At 38.6% G+C, this 19,258-nt stretch overlaps 1 protein-coding gene across 1 annotated transcript in view; it reads left to right on the top strand.

Moving 5' to 3' along the window:
* Positions 1-19,258, top strand: part of LOC133980500 (ADAMTS-like protein 3) — a 194,184-nt gene that overhangs the window by 108,495 nt on the left and 66,431 nt on the right. Inside the window, exon 2 of the mRNA XM_062419253.1 lies at positions 1,846-1,973. Within this exon, the coding sequence (XP_062275237.1) occupies positions 1,846-1,973 (128 nt within the window). The remainder of the gene's footprint in view (positions 1-1,845; positions 1,974-19,258) is intronic.

Raw genomic sequence — 19,258 nt, 5'->3', positions numbered from 1 at the left:
AAGTTAGGCGCACAAGTGCAACCAGGGAAGAAAGTTAGTTTAGAGCCCTGTCAGGCGTTGTTTAATATGAGAAAATTCAGTTGCATTAGGGCTGGGCGATATTACTTAATATCAATATCACGATTAATTGAAGCTTTTACCTCGATTACGATTAATGAACAATTATTTTTATTGTTATTATTTTTATTAAATCTTTTTTTTTATGCTCAACTATTAAAGCTGGCATATTGTGTGGCATTTGTAAACGCCTGTGACAGCGACAGTTGCTTTGTGGAAGCATTAGTTGTAGGGTGCTTGTCAGTCTCCCTCTTTTTTTGCACTATGCACTCTTCATATTGGGTAACGCGATTGTGCTGCAAATGATTGAACAAATTGGTGGCGTTACCCTGGCTCTCTGAAATAGTTTTTCTGCAGTACTTGCACTTGACTTCTTTCTGTTCCATGTAGTCTGCACTGAACCCAAAATGTGTCCAAACAACGGACACGGCATTCTGTTTCGGTACAAGCTGCTCGAGTTGATTTGTTGTCTCAGTGTTTGTGCTCCTCTCCTCCGTGTCGGCAGCATCAGCTTCGCTCATGGCTCCGCTTTGAGTGAACGCAGACTAAATGGATGGGGAGTCAAGTGGCTTACACAGCGTAGTAGTAGGACAGCACAGGGAAAGTAATAACCGACATGAGTAAGATTACGTCGGTTAAAGGGTCTAAATGTCGGTTTCGGTATATTTTTGGTTCATTGCCCAGCCCTACTGTGCATATGACATAGTGAAAATATTAATTCAGTGCCAATTATATGTAAGATTTCAGTATTTGAATGACAGAAGAGGTCAGAGGTTATGACAACCAGTGTGCCGTGAAAATATTGAACCGTCACTGATGTGTTGTATATTTATTTCTGCACAGGACCTCATATGAAGAACCACAATAAACGTTGTTCTTTTAAGAAGCGTAACACTTGCAATACACTGACAGATAACCCTTGTGTCAAGTCAAAAACACTTGTCTGTCTCTTTTTCAATTCAAGGTTGCATAAATAGTGAATTGTGTGTATTGTCGTTTTTTTGCACCCTCTGTTATTAGGATTATGGGTCCTCCTGTATCTCCTAACTAGTACTGCAACTGTGTTTTGGCTTCTGTTCAGTAGCCTACTGATGATCTCGTACCCTCTCCTATATCTTTATGAAGTCTCACTATCTGGTTTCTGTTGCATTGTCCAACCCAGGCCAAAAGTGAGAACGTTGCGGTTTAAGGAAGTCACAGGTATCACTTTTGTTTGAGACTTCAGATGGGTTTGTAAATGTTGTTTTAAACTACCAAACACACTTCACCCTAAAAATACTACAGTTATTGTAATATGATACAATTTTGAATCATTTAACATTTAGTGATATTGTACAGAGTTATACTCAAACATCTGAACATCAGGCCTAGATATTAAATTCTTGGTTTATAATGTTTTTTGCATTTTTGGGGGTAAATAAAAACCCAACGACTCGTGTTTCCTTATGGCCTCACTGTTTGGTCCCTTACAGCCACACAGCAGTTATAAATAAACCAAACCTGCTGAAGTCAAGTCAAATGAGAATAACAGGCTAAAAAGAAACAGTAAGGGAGTAAAAACAAATAAGTTTGAATATATTTACTAAACAGCAACTCCAGAAGTCTTGTCCTCACAGTGAAGTTGAAATTTCATGACAGCCCACCCAATAGTTCTTGACATGTGTCAGGAACAAATGAAATATGTTAACGTTGAACAATCTTGTATTTTGTGTTGTCAGTGGACTGTTTGCAAATGTTTATTTGTTTTTATTTGACTGGGATTTTAACCTGGTATTTTCCCTCCTGTAGGCGTCCAGGACGACCCGCTCAGATGAGGACAAGGACATCGGCTGGGACGCCTGGGGAACCTGGAGTGACTGCTCTCGGACCTGCGGGGGAGGAGCTTCCTACTCTCTACGACGCTGCCTCAACGGAGGGTAAGCTTTATTTAACATCTAACAAGACGCAATTTGACAGCATCTTTGAAATCTGGTAACACCTCGCAGCTGAAGTCTGATCATTAAAAAGGAAAAGAGAAGTCAGCATCAAGGATGTGATCCCTGTACAGAGCTGCTGCTTGCTGCTGGGTTAATGAGACTGTTTAATCAGAGCTGCATATGTGTTCAACTCACACATCACATTCTAATGATCAAGGGAGGGATATACTGCAAAAAACAAAAACAACTCAAAAACTTAGCATGTATTTGCAGTTCTGTCACTTGACTAGGAGACTGAGCCATTCATGTTTTGAGACTCTGGAGGAGTCTGTGGTGACCATATATAACCTTTATATGGGTCAATGAGGTTTTTTGTGTCCATGTGGTTTTACCAAATTTAAAGGGGTTAAAATGTGAAAATAAACGTATGAATAACTTGCACACATTCTTTTTTTGTGGATCCAGCATCAAATTTCTGATTTTAATCTATTTTGAGAGAATATATTAGAGGATTATGGCAAAAATGTCTAAGTGGTGTAACCATAAAAACTTTGTACCAAATCATTCAACTTGCTTAAAAACAGTAAATTCTCAATAAAACACCATATCAACTAGTTTGGCATGATCTTACATTAACCCTAACCCTTTTATATTAAATAAAGGTAATGGAATATAATTGTTCTAAATATTACATTTAATCTGGGGAATCATGGAGATCAGGAACCACTTAAAAATTTTTTTTAATTAAGTAATTATTAGTATAAGTTCAATTAAATACACTGTAGGTGGATAAAATATGTAATATGTATCATTCTTTTGTGGTTACACCATTTGACATTTTCAGGAGCATTCAGTCTTACTTTTAGTAAAAAATGTTGCAAATGTCATTTCAAATGACATAAAACCGATATTTTTGAATTGCTCATCTTGCCAACCATTATTTGCCACTAACCCATACACAGCTTGAGCTTGAAGTCAGTCAGTCAGTTTCTGTGCAATAATAACACTGTTTTCACCTATTCATTGTTGAGATTTGGCAACATGTTGACATCACTAAAAAGAAGCATGATGGGCCAAGAAACACGAACAGACAATCACATTTTCAAGCTAGCCAGCCTGGGTAAATGGTAACATGATTACCCAAACTGTTTATTGTAAACATCCACCACATTCATGGCAGTGGTATTTAAAACAAGACTATGTAACCTTTACTGAGCAGTGGCCTCATCTGCCATCATTGATAATTACAGGGCATTTAATTCTGTTAATATCTAAGAAGTGAGGGTACTGCACTATTCTCACGGGAAAGAAACACTATGTGAAGGGACTTGAACACAAAGTGGGGCATAGAGGACAGGGAACTAGTCTTCAAATTATGTGAAATGACTTTACTTTGGTTCTTCTATTGTTTTCCTTATTTGAATCGAGGGTCTAAGGACAGGGAATGTTGTATTGCTGTACAGAGTGTAAAGCACCCTGATTTTTTTTTTGGTATTGGGCTATACAAATAAAATGGATTTGACATCCCTTCTCATGCTTATGGTGCATTTGATTACCATCAACGAAAAAAACCAAACTCTGCTGTCAGCAGTTGTAGTAGATGTAGTGGCTAACAGTTAGCATCTCTTACCAAAATTCCACTGACTGAATGACTGCCAACATCAGATCTCACCTTGCCATAGGTGAAAACTCAAGCAATGACAACAGGAAGTTAGTGAACTACCCAACTTGTGTTTATGTCCCACTAATGTTACAATCCACACAATCTTCTATCTAAACACTGCAATGTGGATTTTATTTATATTGATATTGATATTTTCTACACAAGAATGACTTTCCAGTTTGCACTTCAGATTTATAATGTGTGTTTTTGTCTGTACTGTACTGTCGTTATCTGTGTTTCTTGTTATTGTGAAGCGACCTTGGGTTTCGTGAAAGGCGTTTTACAAAATAAAGTTATTATTATTATTATAATTAATAATAATACACCGGAGGGTCTGGAGATTACAGTTGATTCAACAAGGATCCTTTCCTGGCCTATGTCCACTGGACTAATGTTACCTGGGGACCTCTAGTAATTTCGAATTATTGTGGAGGTCAGTGGCAGATTTTTGTAGGGGCGACACAGCAGCTGCCCAGGGCGGCATCTTGCCAGGGGCGGCGCAGCCACACACACCAAAAGAAAAAGAAAAACTAAAAACGATCAGTCTTATGTCACTTATGTGTGTCACGTCAGTGGTATTATATCACCGTGTGGATCATTAACCTTGTTGCAGGCAGTGGGCACCCTCGTTCTAGTTTGTGAACTAAAAGCTTCAACCTGCTGAGGAGATCTCACAGTCAGAAGTAGGAGATGGGGAGAAGAGCAGGAATAGATAACCTCAGGTCTCTTCACTGAAAGCGAGAAGTAGGAGGAGCAGGGGAATGTAGAACACCTAATTTCGGATGGTAGCCTAATGATGCAAAAATCTAAATTAGGTGTGCCGTTCTATTTGCATATTTGTGTGGTATAGGATTTGTGCAATTTACTTTTTATTTCTGTTTTTTATTAGTAATATGTTATAATTCATGATCATTTGATTATTTATTTTATTTATATTTATATGGTACTAGAATTGTATCATTTTTAGTACTTCATTTTTGGTATTTATGATTGTATATAATTTTGGTAGTTATGGTTGAATATATAAAAAGGGGGTTCACCCAGGGTGGCGTAGAAGCTAGAATCGCCACTGATGGAGGTTGTCTATAATCTTAATCCTGTGCAACTCTGCTGTGTCTATAATTTGTAAAGTAAAAATTCCACCATATCAGTCCGATGGGTGGACCAGAGGACAAAAAAATTAAACTGTAATAATAATATGACAGGACTGATGAAATTAAAATAAACTTAAGGGAAAAAATTGATTAAATGTTGAGAATAACAAATGAGAAAAAAACGATGCAGCAGTCCCAACTGACAGAAAACTAGAATGCGGTGCAGCAGGGAAGATATTAGTTTGAAAGTTGTGCTGAGTGTCACGGAAAAATATTGACAAATCTTTGGATCAAATTGTGTGACTATTACACAAACTGCCATGAGACTGGGTTGGCTATGTCTATTGATTGATCAGAACTCCCAGTCTGCGGCTGAGCTGCCAGCTTTGACTACAAGCAGATTCCCCTCTCACGCTACAGTGGGCTGAGGAATAAAATCAATGGATCAAAAAATACAAGCACCACTGCACGAAACACAGATGTTTGGAGGGATCATTTCTATATCACATGAAGTCCCCAAGTAATACTAGTCCTGTGACCGAATAGACCTTTAGTCACGCCAACTCTCTTAGTATGTTGTGTAATTTAATGCCATTGGTGTAGTTGTCTGTTTCTGTTATTAACTGCCTTTAATAAACACTATTTTTAAGTTCACAACTGCAGCAGGTTAAAATATCAGCAGAGTTACAAACTGGAGCCAGTCAAGTTGTGAGCTACAGTATGGGAAGGGACAGGAGCACCTGAAAAGTTGGAAAGACGACGTTAGAAGAGATTGTGGGTGCATACAATGAAGAAACCATTGTGATGTTGTGTTATATGTGTGGTGCTGTTCTAGTAAAAGTTCATGAAGTTGCAGTTTTTCGTATGCGAACACTTTTTTTTTTTTTACCTTTGCTAAAATCACATAGGGTTGGAATTCTGATAGCAATGATGTAGAAGAGACTCATCTTTATTTTAAACCATAGAGACATGTTTCACTCTCAGTGAGATTGTACAGCTCCTGCTGCTGCTATTATACAAGTGTGGAAAGTGTGTGTACATACAGTATAGATACTGTATGTCAATGTCCACAAATACAGTGTGCTCAGCAGAGCTGGGTGATATGGGCAGAATCAAACATCACAATATTTTTCACCAAATAACTCTATATCAATATTTTTGACAATATTGTAGGGATGACTATTGGTGCTTTTTGATCAATAATCATCAGTAATGTGGATATAATCAGTGGATAAAGTCAGATAATAGAACAGTCTGTTAAGCTCAGAACATTCAATGTTTACTGTAATGCAGCCTTTAAAAGCAGGAAAGACTTACTCCATATAACCATACAACTTTAAAATGTCACAATATCGATATAATATGGATTTATCGCTCAGCCCTAGTGCTCAGCCATGCTAGTATAAAACAGTCCTTCCAGAAAAATGCGGAGTTTTTTTGTGATTGTTGCGAACCAAAATCTTTGATTATGTGGCACGTTTTCTTAAAAAATGCGATTGAATATGCGGGATATTCATGCAATTTTATGCAATGAAATTGCAGGAACTTGCAGGAAGCTTAAAATTTAAAATTTGACCTAATGATAGTACTATGAAATAATTTAAGAGATTATCAAAGTAATTAAAAATTCATCCTGCAGGGAATATGGATATCTGAATGTAATGAATTTAGTGGTAGTATCATATAATTGAAGAAACATTTAAGTTAAAACTACTTAATGGCACTCAAACAAAAAAATCAGGTCAGTGTTCTCCAACTGCAACCTCCTCACCATCCCACAAACCAAAGTGTCCACCTTGGGAGGCCGGTCCTTCAGGACCATTGTCCCCAAACTTTGGGATGACTGTCCTTCCTTTTCTACATTCAAACCTGAATTAAATACTTTTTCCCCCCATAAACATTTCTATTCCTCCTCCCCTGCTTAGTTTTTTGTTTTGTTTAGGTAACTGTTACACAAAATTGAAATGAAATTCAATCTCTGCATTTAACCCATCCTAGTTTCTGTATGTAAAGTGTCCTTGGGTCTGTGAGGGTGCTATATAAATAAAACTTATTATTATTTTATTATTAAAAGTTAGGCGATCAAGTCATTAGGATTCCACCTTTGGGGACCATGAATGACTTAAACATTACATAGCAATCCATCCAATATGTGTTGAGATATGTAGTCTGGACTCAAGTGACTGACATTGTCATACTGTTAACAAGGCTAAAAAGAAAAATATGAATGACTAAACACAATAAAACAGAACATGCATCTCATATAGGTTAATTAAGGTTTATCACAACATCTTTTTTTCATAGTTTTAGACATTATTTCTCTTAGTTACTTAACATTGTATTTAGAATAATAGCTGAGATCAGGGAGCTGAGCACTAAAACTCAGCTTTACTGATTTGAGAGAAAGTAGTGGCTGGACAGTCTGACAGAGTCCAGATCCTCCCTGCGGACTCGTGTGGATGGGATGCTGGGAAGTCTGGGAGACGGCGTCTGGGTCGGATGTGTTCTGTATCGTCCTCACACTGATAAACACATCAAGTGTGTGGGCTGAGAGTCTCGACTGTTTCAAAAAGCCCCAATCAGACACTCTGCTCTCATTGTCAGCCTGTGTCTGCTCAGCTATTTGTTGTGTAGTGTTGCTTGTTCAGGAAGTCATCACAGCCAATCTATTTCAGACTGTGCCAGTGGCATCCTTCTATCACCTCCTGGCTACATAATCGTCTCCATTATTTCTGACTGCAGCTCAGCCTTCACTTTCTCACCTGCCACAGCTGTAATTTCTCCCCCTTTGGGTATCAAAGTCATGTGTGAGAACATCTCTGCTGCACACATACAAAACACACACGCAGTAAATACACACAGCAGTGCTAAAGCTTGTTAATTGGCACCTTGTGGTTATGAGTTGAAATGAGTAGTACTGAAAGAGAGATAAAAGAGGAATAAACACACCCTGCAAACTGGCCTTTTGGTTTGTCTGGAGGTGGTTTTATGGTTGTTTTGTCATATTCAGGCCAGCGTTGCTCCATTGAATATTTCCTTCGGAGGAAAGGTTTTCTCCCTACGGGGTGTCAAGTTACCAGGGCTGACAGACAGATGTTTATGAGCCCTGAAGATGAAGACTTAGCTCGCTAATCCAGATGCTCATCCCCCATTTCTATCATAGATACTGACTGTAATGTAACAAGGTCACAAGGTTTGTTTCACTCAGACTGCTGCAAGGTAAAACAATGTGCTGATATTTATACATGTTATACTTTTAAGTTTGGTTTTCATTTAAAGCCTCTCTGTACACACAAGGTTAGATTTACTGCAGCTTCTGCATTTGTTCATTCTGCCTCCAACATATGAGCTTTATGAAACACAAGGAGCAGGCTGGAGTTGCTGTTTCCCTGTCAATGCATGGCTGTGTGTCTGTCTGCCCATTCACACACACACACACACACACACACACACACACACACACACACACACACACACACACACACACACACACACACACACACACACAGAATACAGAATACAGAATAAAAAATATATAGTATAATATCACAATTTTATTGGGTGATATTTTGAGTGGATTTGAACTGTGGGCAAAGTAAATATTTTGTAATCAAGATACATTTTTTTAATTTGATGATCTCATCTGAGATTCCAGATGAGCTCAATTTATTGGATTATAAACTGTAAAGTGGTGGAAAGTTTTTACCCACGCATTTAAAGTCCGTGAAAAGCAATAATAAATATGTGATCTGAGTTTGTCACGCCTTACAAAAATGTGTAATTAACCACCCAGGCAAGTTTGAATGATTCAAAAAGTCGCCAAGTATAATAAAATTAGGTTTCACAATTGTAGAAGAATAAGCAGCAGTATTGTCTGCTCTGAAACGCTGGATCATGTCTGCTGAGAGTGCTGAAAACCCAGCCCTGCTTAACAGTGTCTGAGTTAACAATGCTCATACCAAACTCCTGTATAAAAATATACAATTTAAAATAGGCCTTATTTGTAGATGTAAGGCAAGCAACATGGATGATATTTTAAAAAAAGTAATGTTTGAGCCACTGTTTAATTTGGCATATATTTAGTTGGTAAATATGGATTTATTTCTGTAAGAATGTAACTTAAATGACTAGTTGACAAGTGATACATCGCCAAGCATCAATTTAATTTTTTTCAATGGAGTTTAGTGCATTTAATATTTCTCACTTCTCTGTTGAAACATCCCAGGCGGCCTCATTGTGGCTGTCAGGCTTGGAGCAATTACCTCTCATGCTGTGCTTTTTGGTGAAGTGCTGCCGGCAAATGCTCTCCCTCTGGCAGGAGACCTCCCAGCCAGAGGAGCTGAAGCCGCGCGCAGCTCCACCCGTCAGATGCAGCCCTTTGAGCACTAATGTTGACTTAAAATGGTCCATCCACTAGTAACAGGTCATTCAAAGTGAATCTCAGCTGCCTCCAATGAAAGTTTGTAAAACTACCTGGTGTAAAAAAAATAAAGAAAGTAACTGTGACTGCATGCACTCTAGTGCTTATATGGTGGGGGAGGGGTCATGCTAGTAACCCCTCTGTCACAGAGCCACCATTTCAGGCTCACCCAAAAAATCCTGAACACAGAAATGGTGAAAAAAAGTTCAACACTCTTAACTCTACAATTCAGTACTTCACAGTTCAGTCTTTTCATGTTTTCAGCAATTTTACTCATCACCATTTTCTGAGTAAATCTGGGCCTCAGTGTCCAGTTTATTAGGTCGACCTACAGTAATGCAGTTCTAATAGAACAGCGCAGCAGTAAATCCTACCTTCATTACAATGTGTGTAGGCTGTAGTATTGATGGATTGCACTTAGGCATGGGCCGGTTACCGGTTTCAAGGTATACCACGGTATGAAAAAGTCACGGTTTCAAAACCGCTAAAATTTTCCGTCATACCGTTCCTGCGGTATGAGCGGGTTTTTTTTTTATGTGACGTCTCGTCAGAGAGAAAGTGGAGGTCCCTCAGGTCGCGTGTAACTGCTGCAGCGTAAAGTTACCCCTCCCCCCGCTTACCTCCAGTTGCTGTTACAAGCAGGTAGCTCTGCAGGCTGTATGATGGCTGAAGGAGGCCCATGAACTTTTCCCCCCGTTTAAACGGACCAAGTCGGCTGTATGGGAATACTTCGGCTACCGTAAAAAGACAGACGGCCACGGCTTGGAGGAAATAGAAATAGTCATAGAAATGACTGAATTAATAATGCTGGAAAATTGTAATAGTCACACAAACACACACGTGCGTGCTTGTTCGCTCCAGATTCTGTGAGATTGGATCTCATATGCGGGCGTAGGTTTACAAATCTATGAATAATCATGTTTTATAATTGCGATTTCAATATCGATCAAAATAATCGTGATTATGATTTTTGCCATAATCGTCCAGCCTTAATATAAAGCCCAATATCACAAATGTACCTAAGGGGCTTTACAGTCCGTGCAATCAGGGGTGAAAAGTTAGGATGATTCTATGGGCCTGTGACTGACAGGGGCCCTAAAAATATATTGGAACAAAAAAAGGACTTATAATCATTACTATATATTAATAAAATATTTTATTTTCAATATATTCATTCAACTAACACTTTAATTTTCTTGTGTCAAAAATTGACCATCCAAAGCCTATGTATAGCCCAAACATCCTATTTTTACAGCTTGATATCAATAAATATTGTACAGAGAGTATTGGACTATAAGAGAGTTGCAAGCCTTCACAGGTAGAGGTGTAGTTACAAAAATTGCATATGGTTGAGGATGTCTGTGTGTGTTGGTGGGGCCCAATGTGATATCAGTTCATGGGGCTCAAAATCCCTCCATCTTTACACCCTTCATTTAAATAAGGAAACACTCCTCAAAACATCTACAACCTTGCCACACTTTGGTGGGGTCCTGACTCCCCTGCTGGGAAACACTGATTCAGACCATCATCTAGTAACTACATTGATAAGGAGATGAGATGTATCAGGATCTAGCTGATTCCGCCAACACATCATATGTTCACTTCACCGTCATTTCTCAGAGCAGCCGTCGCAATTCGGTAAAAAGAAAACTTTCTGAGTGTCTGGAAAAGTGGAGACAAATGACTCAGTCAGTCACAGAGAAGAATACTGGACACACAGCTGGACACATATTACACTCAATAGAGTCTGCATCAAGTTAGTTTAAGATTAGATACTGAACAGCTGAACTCATGTCAGTAGCTGTATGTTTGTGAGGAAATGACTTTTAAGATAAGACAATCATTAACTTGTGATCTCAAGAAAATAATCACAGCCAGGTGGATGATCTAGCCTTCCTCAAGCATTACATTACAGTGTTTCCCACAGACCAGGTAGCAATGTGTGGCGCAGGGTCGTACGGAGACCTTTTGAGGGGCAGGGGCTCTGACCAGGGCGAGGCGGCGTTGCCGTTGTAGCAGCAGTGCTGTGTGTCGGTAACCTAGCAACACTAGGGGGGTCCGGGGGTATGCTCCCCCGGAAGAACATTTTGAAAAATAATAGGGCTGCAACTAACGATTATTTTGATAATGATTAATCAGTCGATTTATTTTTTCAATTAATCGATGAATCGGATAAAAACATATTTTTTTATTTCCACCCCTTCATTCAAAAACAAAACATTATTTCAAATTGACAATGCAAAAAAGTGCTCAAACAACATGTTGCTGCTTGGACGTCCCTGAGTTGTTAAATTAATATTAAATTATAAATATTAATTTAAACAAAACAACTAAATGTTAATGTCTGATAGCTTTAACAAAATAACATACACATGTATGCTACACAAAAAGATATTTTCTGTTGTTCAATGGACCTGAGCTGTTGGAACAATAAATAAAAGATAAATAATAATAATGGTTTATTTCTGTAGTTACCAGTTTTACTTTTACCATCATTAGGCTTCCATACATAGCTACTAGCTGCTGCTCTCCTCCTCTCCTACTGCTGACTGTGAGATCTGAGCAGGTAGAAGCTGATAGTTCACTAACTAGAACCAGGGAGCAACAAGGTTAATGATCCACACAGTGACATCATATCATTGATATGACGCAAAAGCGACGAAAACCGATCGTTTTTTGTGCGCGTGCATACGTGCATACGCTTCGTGCCGCCCTCGGCAGGATGCAGCACACACTTTCTAGTTTTATGTAGAGTGAACTGCTCCTACACTTTAGAAGACTTTGGTGTGATTGGTCTAATAAGCAGCAACACAGATCTATCAGGACGCTGCATTAATAGTCACACACACACACACACACGCAGTCACTCTCTAGTGTGCGCTCTTGCTTGCTCGCTCCAGATTTTGTGTGTGTGTGTGTGTGTGTGTGTGTGTGTGTGTGTGTGTGTGTGTGTGTGTGTGTGTGTGTGTGTGTGTGTGTGTGTGTGTGTGTGTGTGTGTGTGTGTGTGTGTGTGTGTGTGTGTGTGTGTGTGTGTGTGTGTGTGTGTGTGTGTGTGTGTGTGTGTGTGTGTGTGTGTGTGTACGAGAATAACAGGGAGAAAGAGTGCTATGCGGAGATTAATGAACTGAACGATATTTATATTTCAAAATCGCGTTTAACAAAAAAAAAAAAAAACAGAATCAATTCGTGGCGCTCAGTGTTGATTCTGTGGCGCAGCGCCACACATTGGTCTATGTATGGGAAACACTGCATTATCTCCCAATGAACATGTGATGTCTTTGGGGTAAAGGTTCTCAACAAATGAGGTATGTCCATTCATTTCCTGTCCTTGATTATGCTTATTAAGCTCCCCTTCAAAGTCCTCTGTGATGATATGTCAAAGCATCTTTTTATCATCCCGGACTGTTTGAAGTCTGATGAGGTTCCGTGTCCGCAGACCTCTGTAGGCTGGCAGTGGAGGGTCGAGACAGTCTGAGTGTGAGTGTGGCCTTGATCACTGTACAATCTGATCACAGAGCCTGGAGTCTGGAAGTGATTGGGGGTCCTGATTTGTTCAGACTTCCTCCACAAGATTCACACTCCAGTTGTTACAGAACCATCTTCCAACAAGCTAAACAACCTGCTAGACCTGTGTGTGTGTGTGTGTGTGTGTGTGTGTGTGTGTGTGTGTGTGTGTGTGTGTGTGTGTGTGTGTGTGTGTGTGTGTGTGTGTGTGTGTGTGTGTGTGTGTGTGTGTGTGTGTGTGTGTGTATACGTACAGTACATATATAATGTATGTCTGTCTCTCTGGGCCACAGTGCATCTGGCTAGAGTGAAAACATTGAGCCTAATCTGCAACTTCATTCAAAGCACCCTACACACACACACACACACACACACACACACACACACACACACACACACACACACACACACACACACACACACACACACACACACACACACACACACACACACTCACTCACACACTCACACACTCACACACTGGATTTGTGTCTGGGTCCAGTGTTTTTTTTGGAGTGGGGCTCGTCTTTGCACCTCCTCTGGTGCCAGACTGTGTCTTTCTCCCCTTTAAGGGTCCATTAACCCCCACTAGCTGTGTGTGTCCATACAGCAACACTCAGCCAGCAGAGGAAATATCTGTCTGTGGCCAGAAGAATCTAAACTTTCCTGCTGCTCTTTAGCTGTTATATGATGAGAGTGTAGATTTTACAGGGAAATATTTGTTGAATGATAAGAGGCTGGTGAAAGATGCTTCTTTTGGTAAATGATGTTCCTTTGATCTTCATAAAAAGAGAATTTAGGTCAACAGTTTGAAGGCAGGGTTGTGAAGGTTACTTTGGAAATGTAATAGGTTGTAACAGATTATTAGTTTACATATTTAAAATGTAATAAGTAGTGTAACTATTTCAATGACTTAATCAAAGTAATGTAACTTATTACATTTGATTATTCTTCAAATTTTCCAACCAATGTTTCCAGCTGTTAGGGTAAGTGTTCCCATTAAGCACCAAAATCTAAGTTCAGCTGTTTTTCATGGATACTGACATGATTTATAAAAGAGATCATTTCTTATAAAGCAACATTTATCTCTCATTTGAAAAATATTCGTTAGTTCATGTAGATATAGATAGATATAAATATAAAATAAAGATATTTATGAAAAAAGTCAAAAGTCTGGCATGGCCTTAATTGGTGCTGTGACTCCATTTAAGTCCATGTGTGCTCCAATCAGCCCACGTCATGATTTATTTACTAAATATAAGAGATATTGATTTCAAAGAATTAAAAACAGCAATATATGTATTCAGTAACATGTTGAATATTAAAAAATGAGCAAAATCTTAAAGGTGTGACTTCAGATGTAACCTCCTTTATAATCATCAACATTTTCATCAGTAACTGTAATGGATTACACTTGTTTGTAAGTGAATTCCAAAATGCCATTACACGTAACTAGTTCCTCCCCTATACTGTTGTCAAGTCAAGTCAAAATGTATTTGTAAAGCACATTTAAAAACAACCTCAGTTGACCAAAGTGCTGTACAGTTATTAAAATACTATATAATCATGCACAAATAATAAAAACAATAAAAGGAATCGTAAGAACTCAATTTAAAAACAAAAACAAAATTATAAAAAGAGAAAGTAAAAGAGTAAAAGCCAAGGTTACTCGCCTAGCTGGGACTGAACGCCAAGGAGAAAAGTTGGCATGTTATAATAATAATAATAATAATAACTTTATTTTGTATAGCGCCTTTCACGAAACCCAATGTCGCTTCACAATAACAAGAAACACAGACAACAACAGTACAATACAGACAAAAACACACATTTAGCCGGCATGTTATGTCTACACTACAAAACTATGTGTTACTGTAGGTTTTAGGTGTGTTGTGTATGTTGTTGTATGTTTGTGTTTCTCGCTAAGCTGTTAGAGTCCTTCATGAGGTAATAATTCAGTAAACCTATAGACAGGTTTCTGAGTGTGCATGCATGTGCACAGAGGTAGCAGAAGTTAGAATGAAGAGATCAATAAGTGACTTTGTTTTTGTGTCTTAAACTGCATAAATCATTAGTAGATGATGCTCATCGTCCCAGTTAGTTCAGTGTGCAGAATGATCTATGTGTATGAAGTGAAATGGTTTTGTTCTGAAACTGCAGGAAGAATCAGCTGTTTTAAATTAAGACAGCTCACATTGTTTCTGCATTGTTATTGCTGTTTAATGAATATTGCTAAAGGCACTGTGATCAATGGTCATGTGATCAGTTTGGTGTTACATAATAGAGGTGCAGACTGATGGCTTTGGATGGAAAATGCCTCACTTTGTTTTATGCATAAGCAGATTCTCTTTTCCTGATCCCACGTGGCTTCTCAATAACACTGATTAAATCCATCATTGTTTCTGCTGCAGGCATCTGATATGAGGCTTCACACTAACATTACACATCTGGCATTAGTGGTATGTTTAGTAAAGAGAAGTTAAGAATTGCAACCAACTCAAATATTTGCTTCCCTTCAATTCTTCTATTTCAAGCAACTTCTCAAAATCTGAGGTTAACACTTTCTAAACACTTGAGGGAGGGAAATACACCAGATAATTTCTGCTTTTACTTTGAAACCAACTCAGATTCACTCATAGCAAACCAGACAATTATCTAATTTTCATCATCACAAACATGTGACAACCAGAGAGTCATTTTCAATTAGATACTGACTTCTATTCTCATAGGGTTCAAATTATTTTGCCCTCTTTTTTGTTTTGACTTTGTTTCTCTTATTTATGCATGTATATGATTCAGGTAGAGGTCATCTATAAGCCTAGGCTTTTCCCCACTCACTGCACATTTTTCTTGTTTGTATTTGCTTGATTTTATATTGTGCAAATAAATACACTCAAAAAACAGTCATATACATATACAGTACATAATATAATAACCAGTATGAGTCTGTGTTATGCTAGCGAGAGGTACAGAGAGAGCTACAGATGTGTTCAGGGTCGAAGTCAGACAGTCGGACATAGCGGTTCCGGCCAGTCGTCCTGCAGTAAGCACCACTGCAGACGTTGGTTGAACATTAATATACATCGCTGTAAATGTGTACGGGAATTTCCCGCATTATAAGTTTTGGATTTGCGGGAATCAATTAAATTGGGCGCAATACCCACAATCCTGCGCTGAAATTCAGGCCCTGCACATCAAGTTACTTCAAGCACATTTTTGCAGCTGCGCTGAGAATTCAGCAGCAACAACACATTTTTTGTTTGTTATGCACTTTATTATAATGTGCTGTACATTTTATGCACTTCTGTATTTTACTCAATGTAGAACAGTGTCATTTCTCCAAAATACGATGTATCTTAACAGAATAAGCACTTTGAAGTTGTCTCTTACTTTAGGACCACACTGTTGTTGTAGCATTTCTTTTCTATGTTTTGCAGTAGACATTGCTCTTTGCACTTCTTTTGATTTGAAATGAATGTAAAAGTTCATAAATTAATTTAGTTTGCACTCATTTGATTCCCAAATCATGACACACTGGTAAGAATTGCTTTACATTGTTAATATAGACTTAAAAACTGTTGTGAAATGCAAAATAATAGACTTTTAAACATGAGATAAAAAATATGATGAATTGCAATTAACTATTGAAATTCAGCGATTAATTGTGATTTTAAAACCTTTAATTGTTTGACAGCCCTTAAAACAATATATGGCATACCCAGCTAACACATAGTAGTCACTGTGACAAAAATCTGCAAATAGCGTGAGAAAAAGTTGGGTTAAAAGTGAGATTTATCATTTCATTCATTGTTTTTTCATCATTTATATTGATATATAAAAAAGATAAGTTATTTCTTTATTTTTCTCTTAATAACATGCTCTTCCATCACACTGTTTATATGACTAAAACAGTTCACATGAGGTTAATCGTCCTCACACTATTTGCTCTAGATTGGCACTTCTAGTCTAATTATAGCATTCCAGTGTCTTCTTCGCCTCCTTATTCTTTGTCTTCTTATGCCTTTAAGCCCATGATAGACATACAGAAGGGTTGAAAGGCACGTCTTATTAGTGCCTGAATTGTCTAAATTATAGCCAGTGTTCACTGTGTAAAGAAAAAAACAATCCCTCAGTCATTGTGAGTTCATTATTTTCCTCCCCTTTTGCTCCTCCTGACAGCTTGTAATATCTTTTCTGCAGTTTTCCAGTGGACTCAAAAAGCCGCCCGACACAACTTATAATCATCACTTCTCATTTTGTCAGCTGTGCATTACTCGCTGACAGATGACAGAAAAGCTCTGTTATGTGTTATCAAAGGCATCACTCACATATTCAGAGTGTATGAAGGTAAATGAACATCTTTCATATTGTTGTCCGTTTCCCTGCAAAATACTACCATTTTAGAACATTTGCTCCACATAAGCACATATATTTGAGTTAGTTGTGTTATTACAGCAAATAGAAGTAAGAGAGTGTACTGGGTGATGAAGCCAGTAAAGAGCTACAACAGGAGATGTGACAGTATATATAAGAGCTTTTAAACAACAAATATAGATTTTCTTAAAGCAGATTAACAGCTATATGCACGTTGGACAATTGAACAATGCTTGAGTTTAAGCTGTCATGGAGTTGTATGAACAAAGAGAGGACTACTGATGCCCCCCCCTTCAGTATGAATACCTGATATTTCATGGCAACTGAGCCAACTCCATGATAAGTAGGCCATACATATGAAAATATAATGCACTCTGAGCAGATATGAACATCACTTGTTTTTCCCTCATCACCTTACTCGACAGAATTGAACCCCAAACAACCCACTGCTTCATCTGATCTGATTCCGCATCCTTCTTCTGCTGCTGACTAGAGCATCTTATAAACGTTGTTAAATCTATATTGAATCAGAAATGTTCTGAATTTAGAAAGTGTAAAGGTAATTACTTAAAGTTAGTTGGAATGAGTATTACCAGAAGATTTATGTTTACAATAACTGACAAAAGAGAAATGTGCAGAAGGAGCAAATCAAACCAATAAGGACTCATGGTGCAGTCCTCCTTAGTGAGACACATAACATAAACACTTAAACAGTAAAGAAATACAGACACATACATACAACAAGATAAACAACAACATAAACAACTAAGGTGATACAAGAGTTTCAAGAAAGGGTGACAATTTACCAATGCATAGAATATGATAGTGAGTAATGCCTCACTTCACACTATGCATTACATCCTTTAATATGTCGTGGTGCAGTTGTGACATGTATTTGACCAGTGGTGAGTCTGGTGTAGGTCCTGCATTCTCTCTCAGTGGAAATCAAAATACAGAAGCAGATAGAACCGTCTGCCTCACAGCACTGCTTATATTTTTCATTTATATTTCCAGGGTTGAGAATTACTTTCACAAACCAGCAACAGTGTAGCAATCACAGGCTGAGTCACCGCTGTACATTTGCAGTCCTCTGTAAAGGCGAGGCAAAGCTTCACAGTGCCTCCCTGACACTGTAACTCTTTCTTTTCTTACAGTATGCTCTGTGGCACAACAATTATGTTCTGAAAAGGCCTGCACTGTTGTCATGTCAGTGTTGTGAGTTTAGTAGAAGACTAATGGACATCGCTGTAGACATTCCTAGAGCCTGAAAACACAATGCACCAACCTACACACTCACACATGCACGGACTGGTGCAGGCCACATACAAACACTGTGCTGCACCACGGTTGAGTAATTCATGCATTTCAATAGCAGAAATCTATTAGTTGCTTCATTAATATGGAGCAATGGCTGGCTGTTTGCTGTGGCTGGTTTAGTTTGGAGCCGGCTGAATGGCTGCAGCGTGGGCCTCATCTCTCTATCTGCACTAAATGGCAGATTATACCAGGCCTGCTTTACACTGGGACAAATGAGCTGCTACCAGTTGAGTCTAATGTTATTGTAAGCTGTGTGCACTTTATGGCAGTTAACACATACACACACGCACCGAGAGATTGGGTGTTGTTATTTTTGCTAACAAGGTGGAATGGATTTAACAGCGTGTCCATGCTGTCACGGGGAAAGGAACGTTCTGCTATGGCACATTTCACACAGGGCTCAGGTTCATTCTGACTCTATGTGTGTGTGTGTGTGTGTGTGTAGGTGTGTAGGTGTGTGAACGTCTGTCTGCAAGTTCAGTTTTGCTTGACATTTCGGGCTTTGCCAGCTTGAGCTCAGTGAAGTGCTGAGATGGCTGCTGGCTGGGTGACGTGTGCTGCAGGTGGAGTGTGCTGTAATCTAACAGGTGTGTGTGTGTGTGTGTGTGTGTGCATGGGTATTTTACTCAGTGGGTGTGTGTGCATTCATCCATTATCATTACTGTACATTATGGGATTTAGCTGCTGTTGTGATCCAGAGCAAATTATAAGAAGCTTGGTAAAGGTCAAGGTGAAAAATATAGGGGAAAAAATCTAAAATAAACAGATTAAGAACATTTTGTACATAACACGAGCTCAAATGATGAAAGAGTATGAGAAGCAACACAATATTAGGCACTTTGGAGAATAAATAAATATATTTATGAAACCGTTTGCTTTTTCTTTTTTTCTTTTGGGTTGTGGCTGGGGTGG

This window comes from Scomber scombrus, chromosome 1, assembly GCF_963691925.1.
Source record: "Scomber scombrus chromosome 1, fScoSco1.1, whole genome shotgun sequence".
In the NCBI taxonomy this organism is placed as follows: domain Eukaryota; kingdom Metazoa; phylum Chordata; class Actinopteri; order Scombriformes; family Scombridae; genus Scomber; species Scomber scombrus.
The sequence above is the reverse complement of the archived record's forward strand: the minus strand, read 5'-3'. Positions and strand labels throughout refer to the sequence as shown.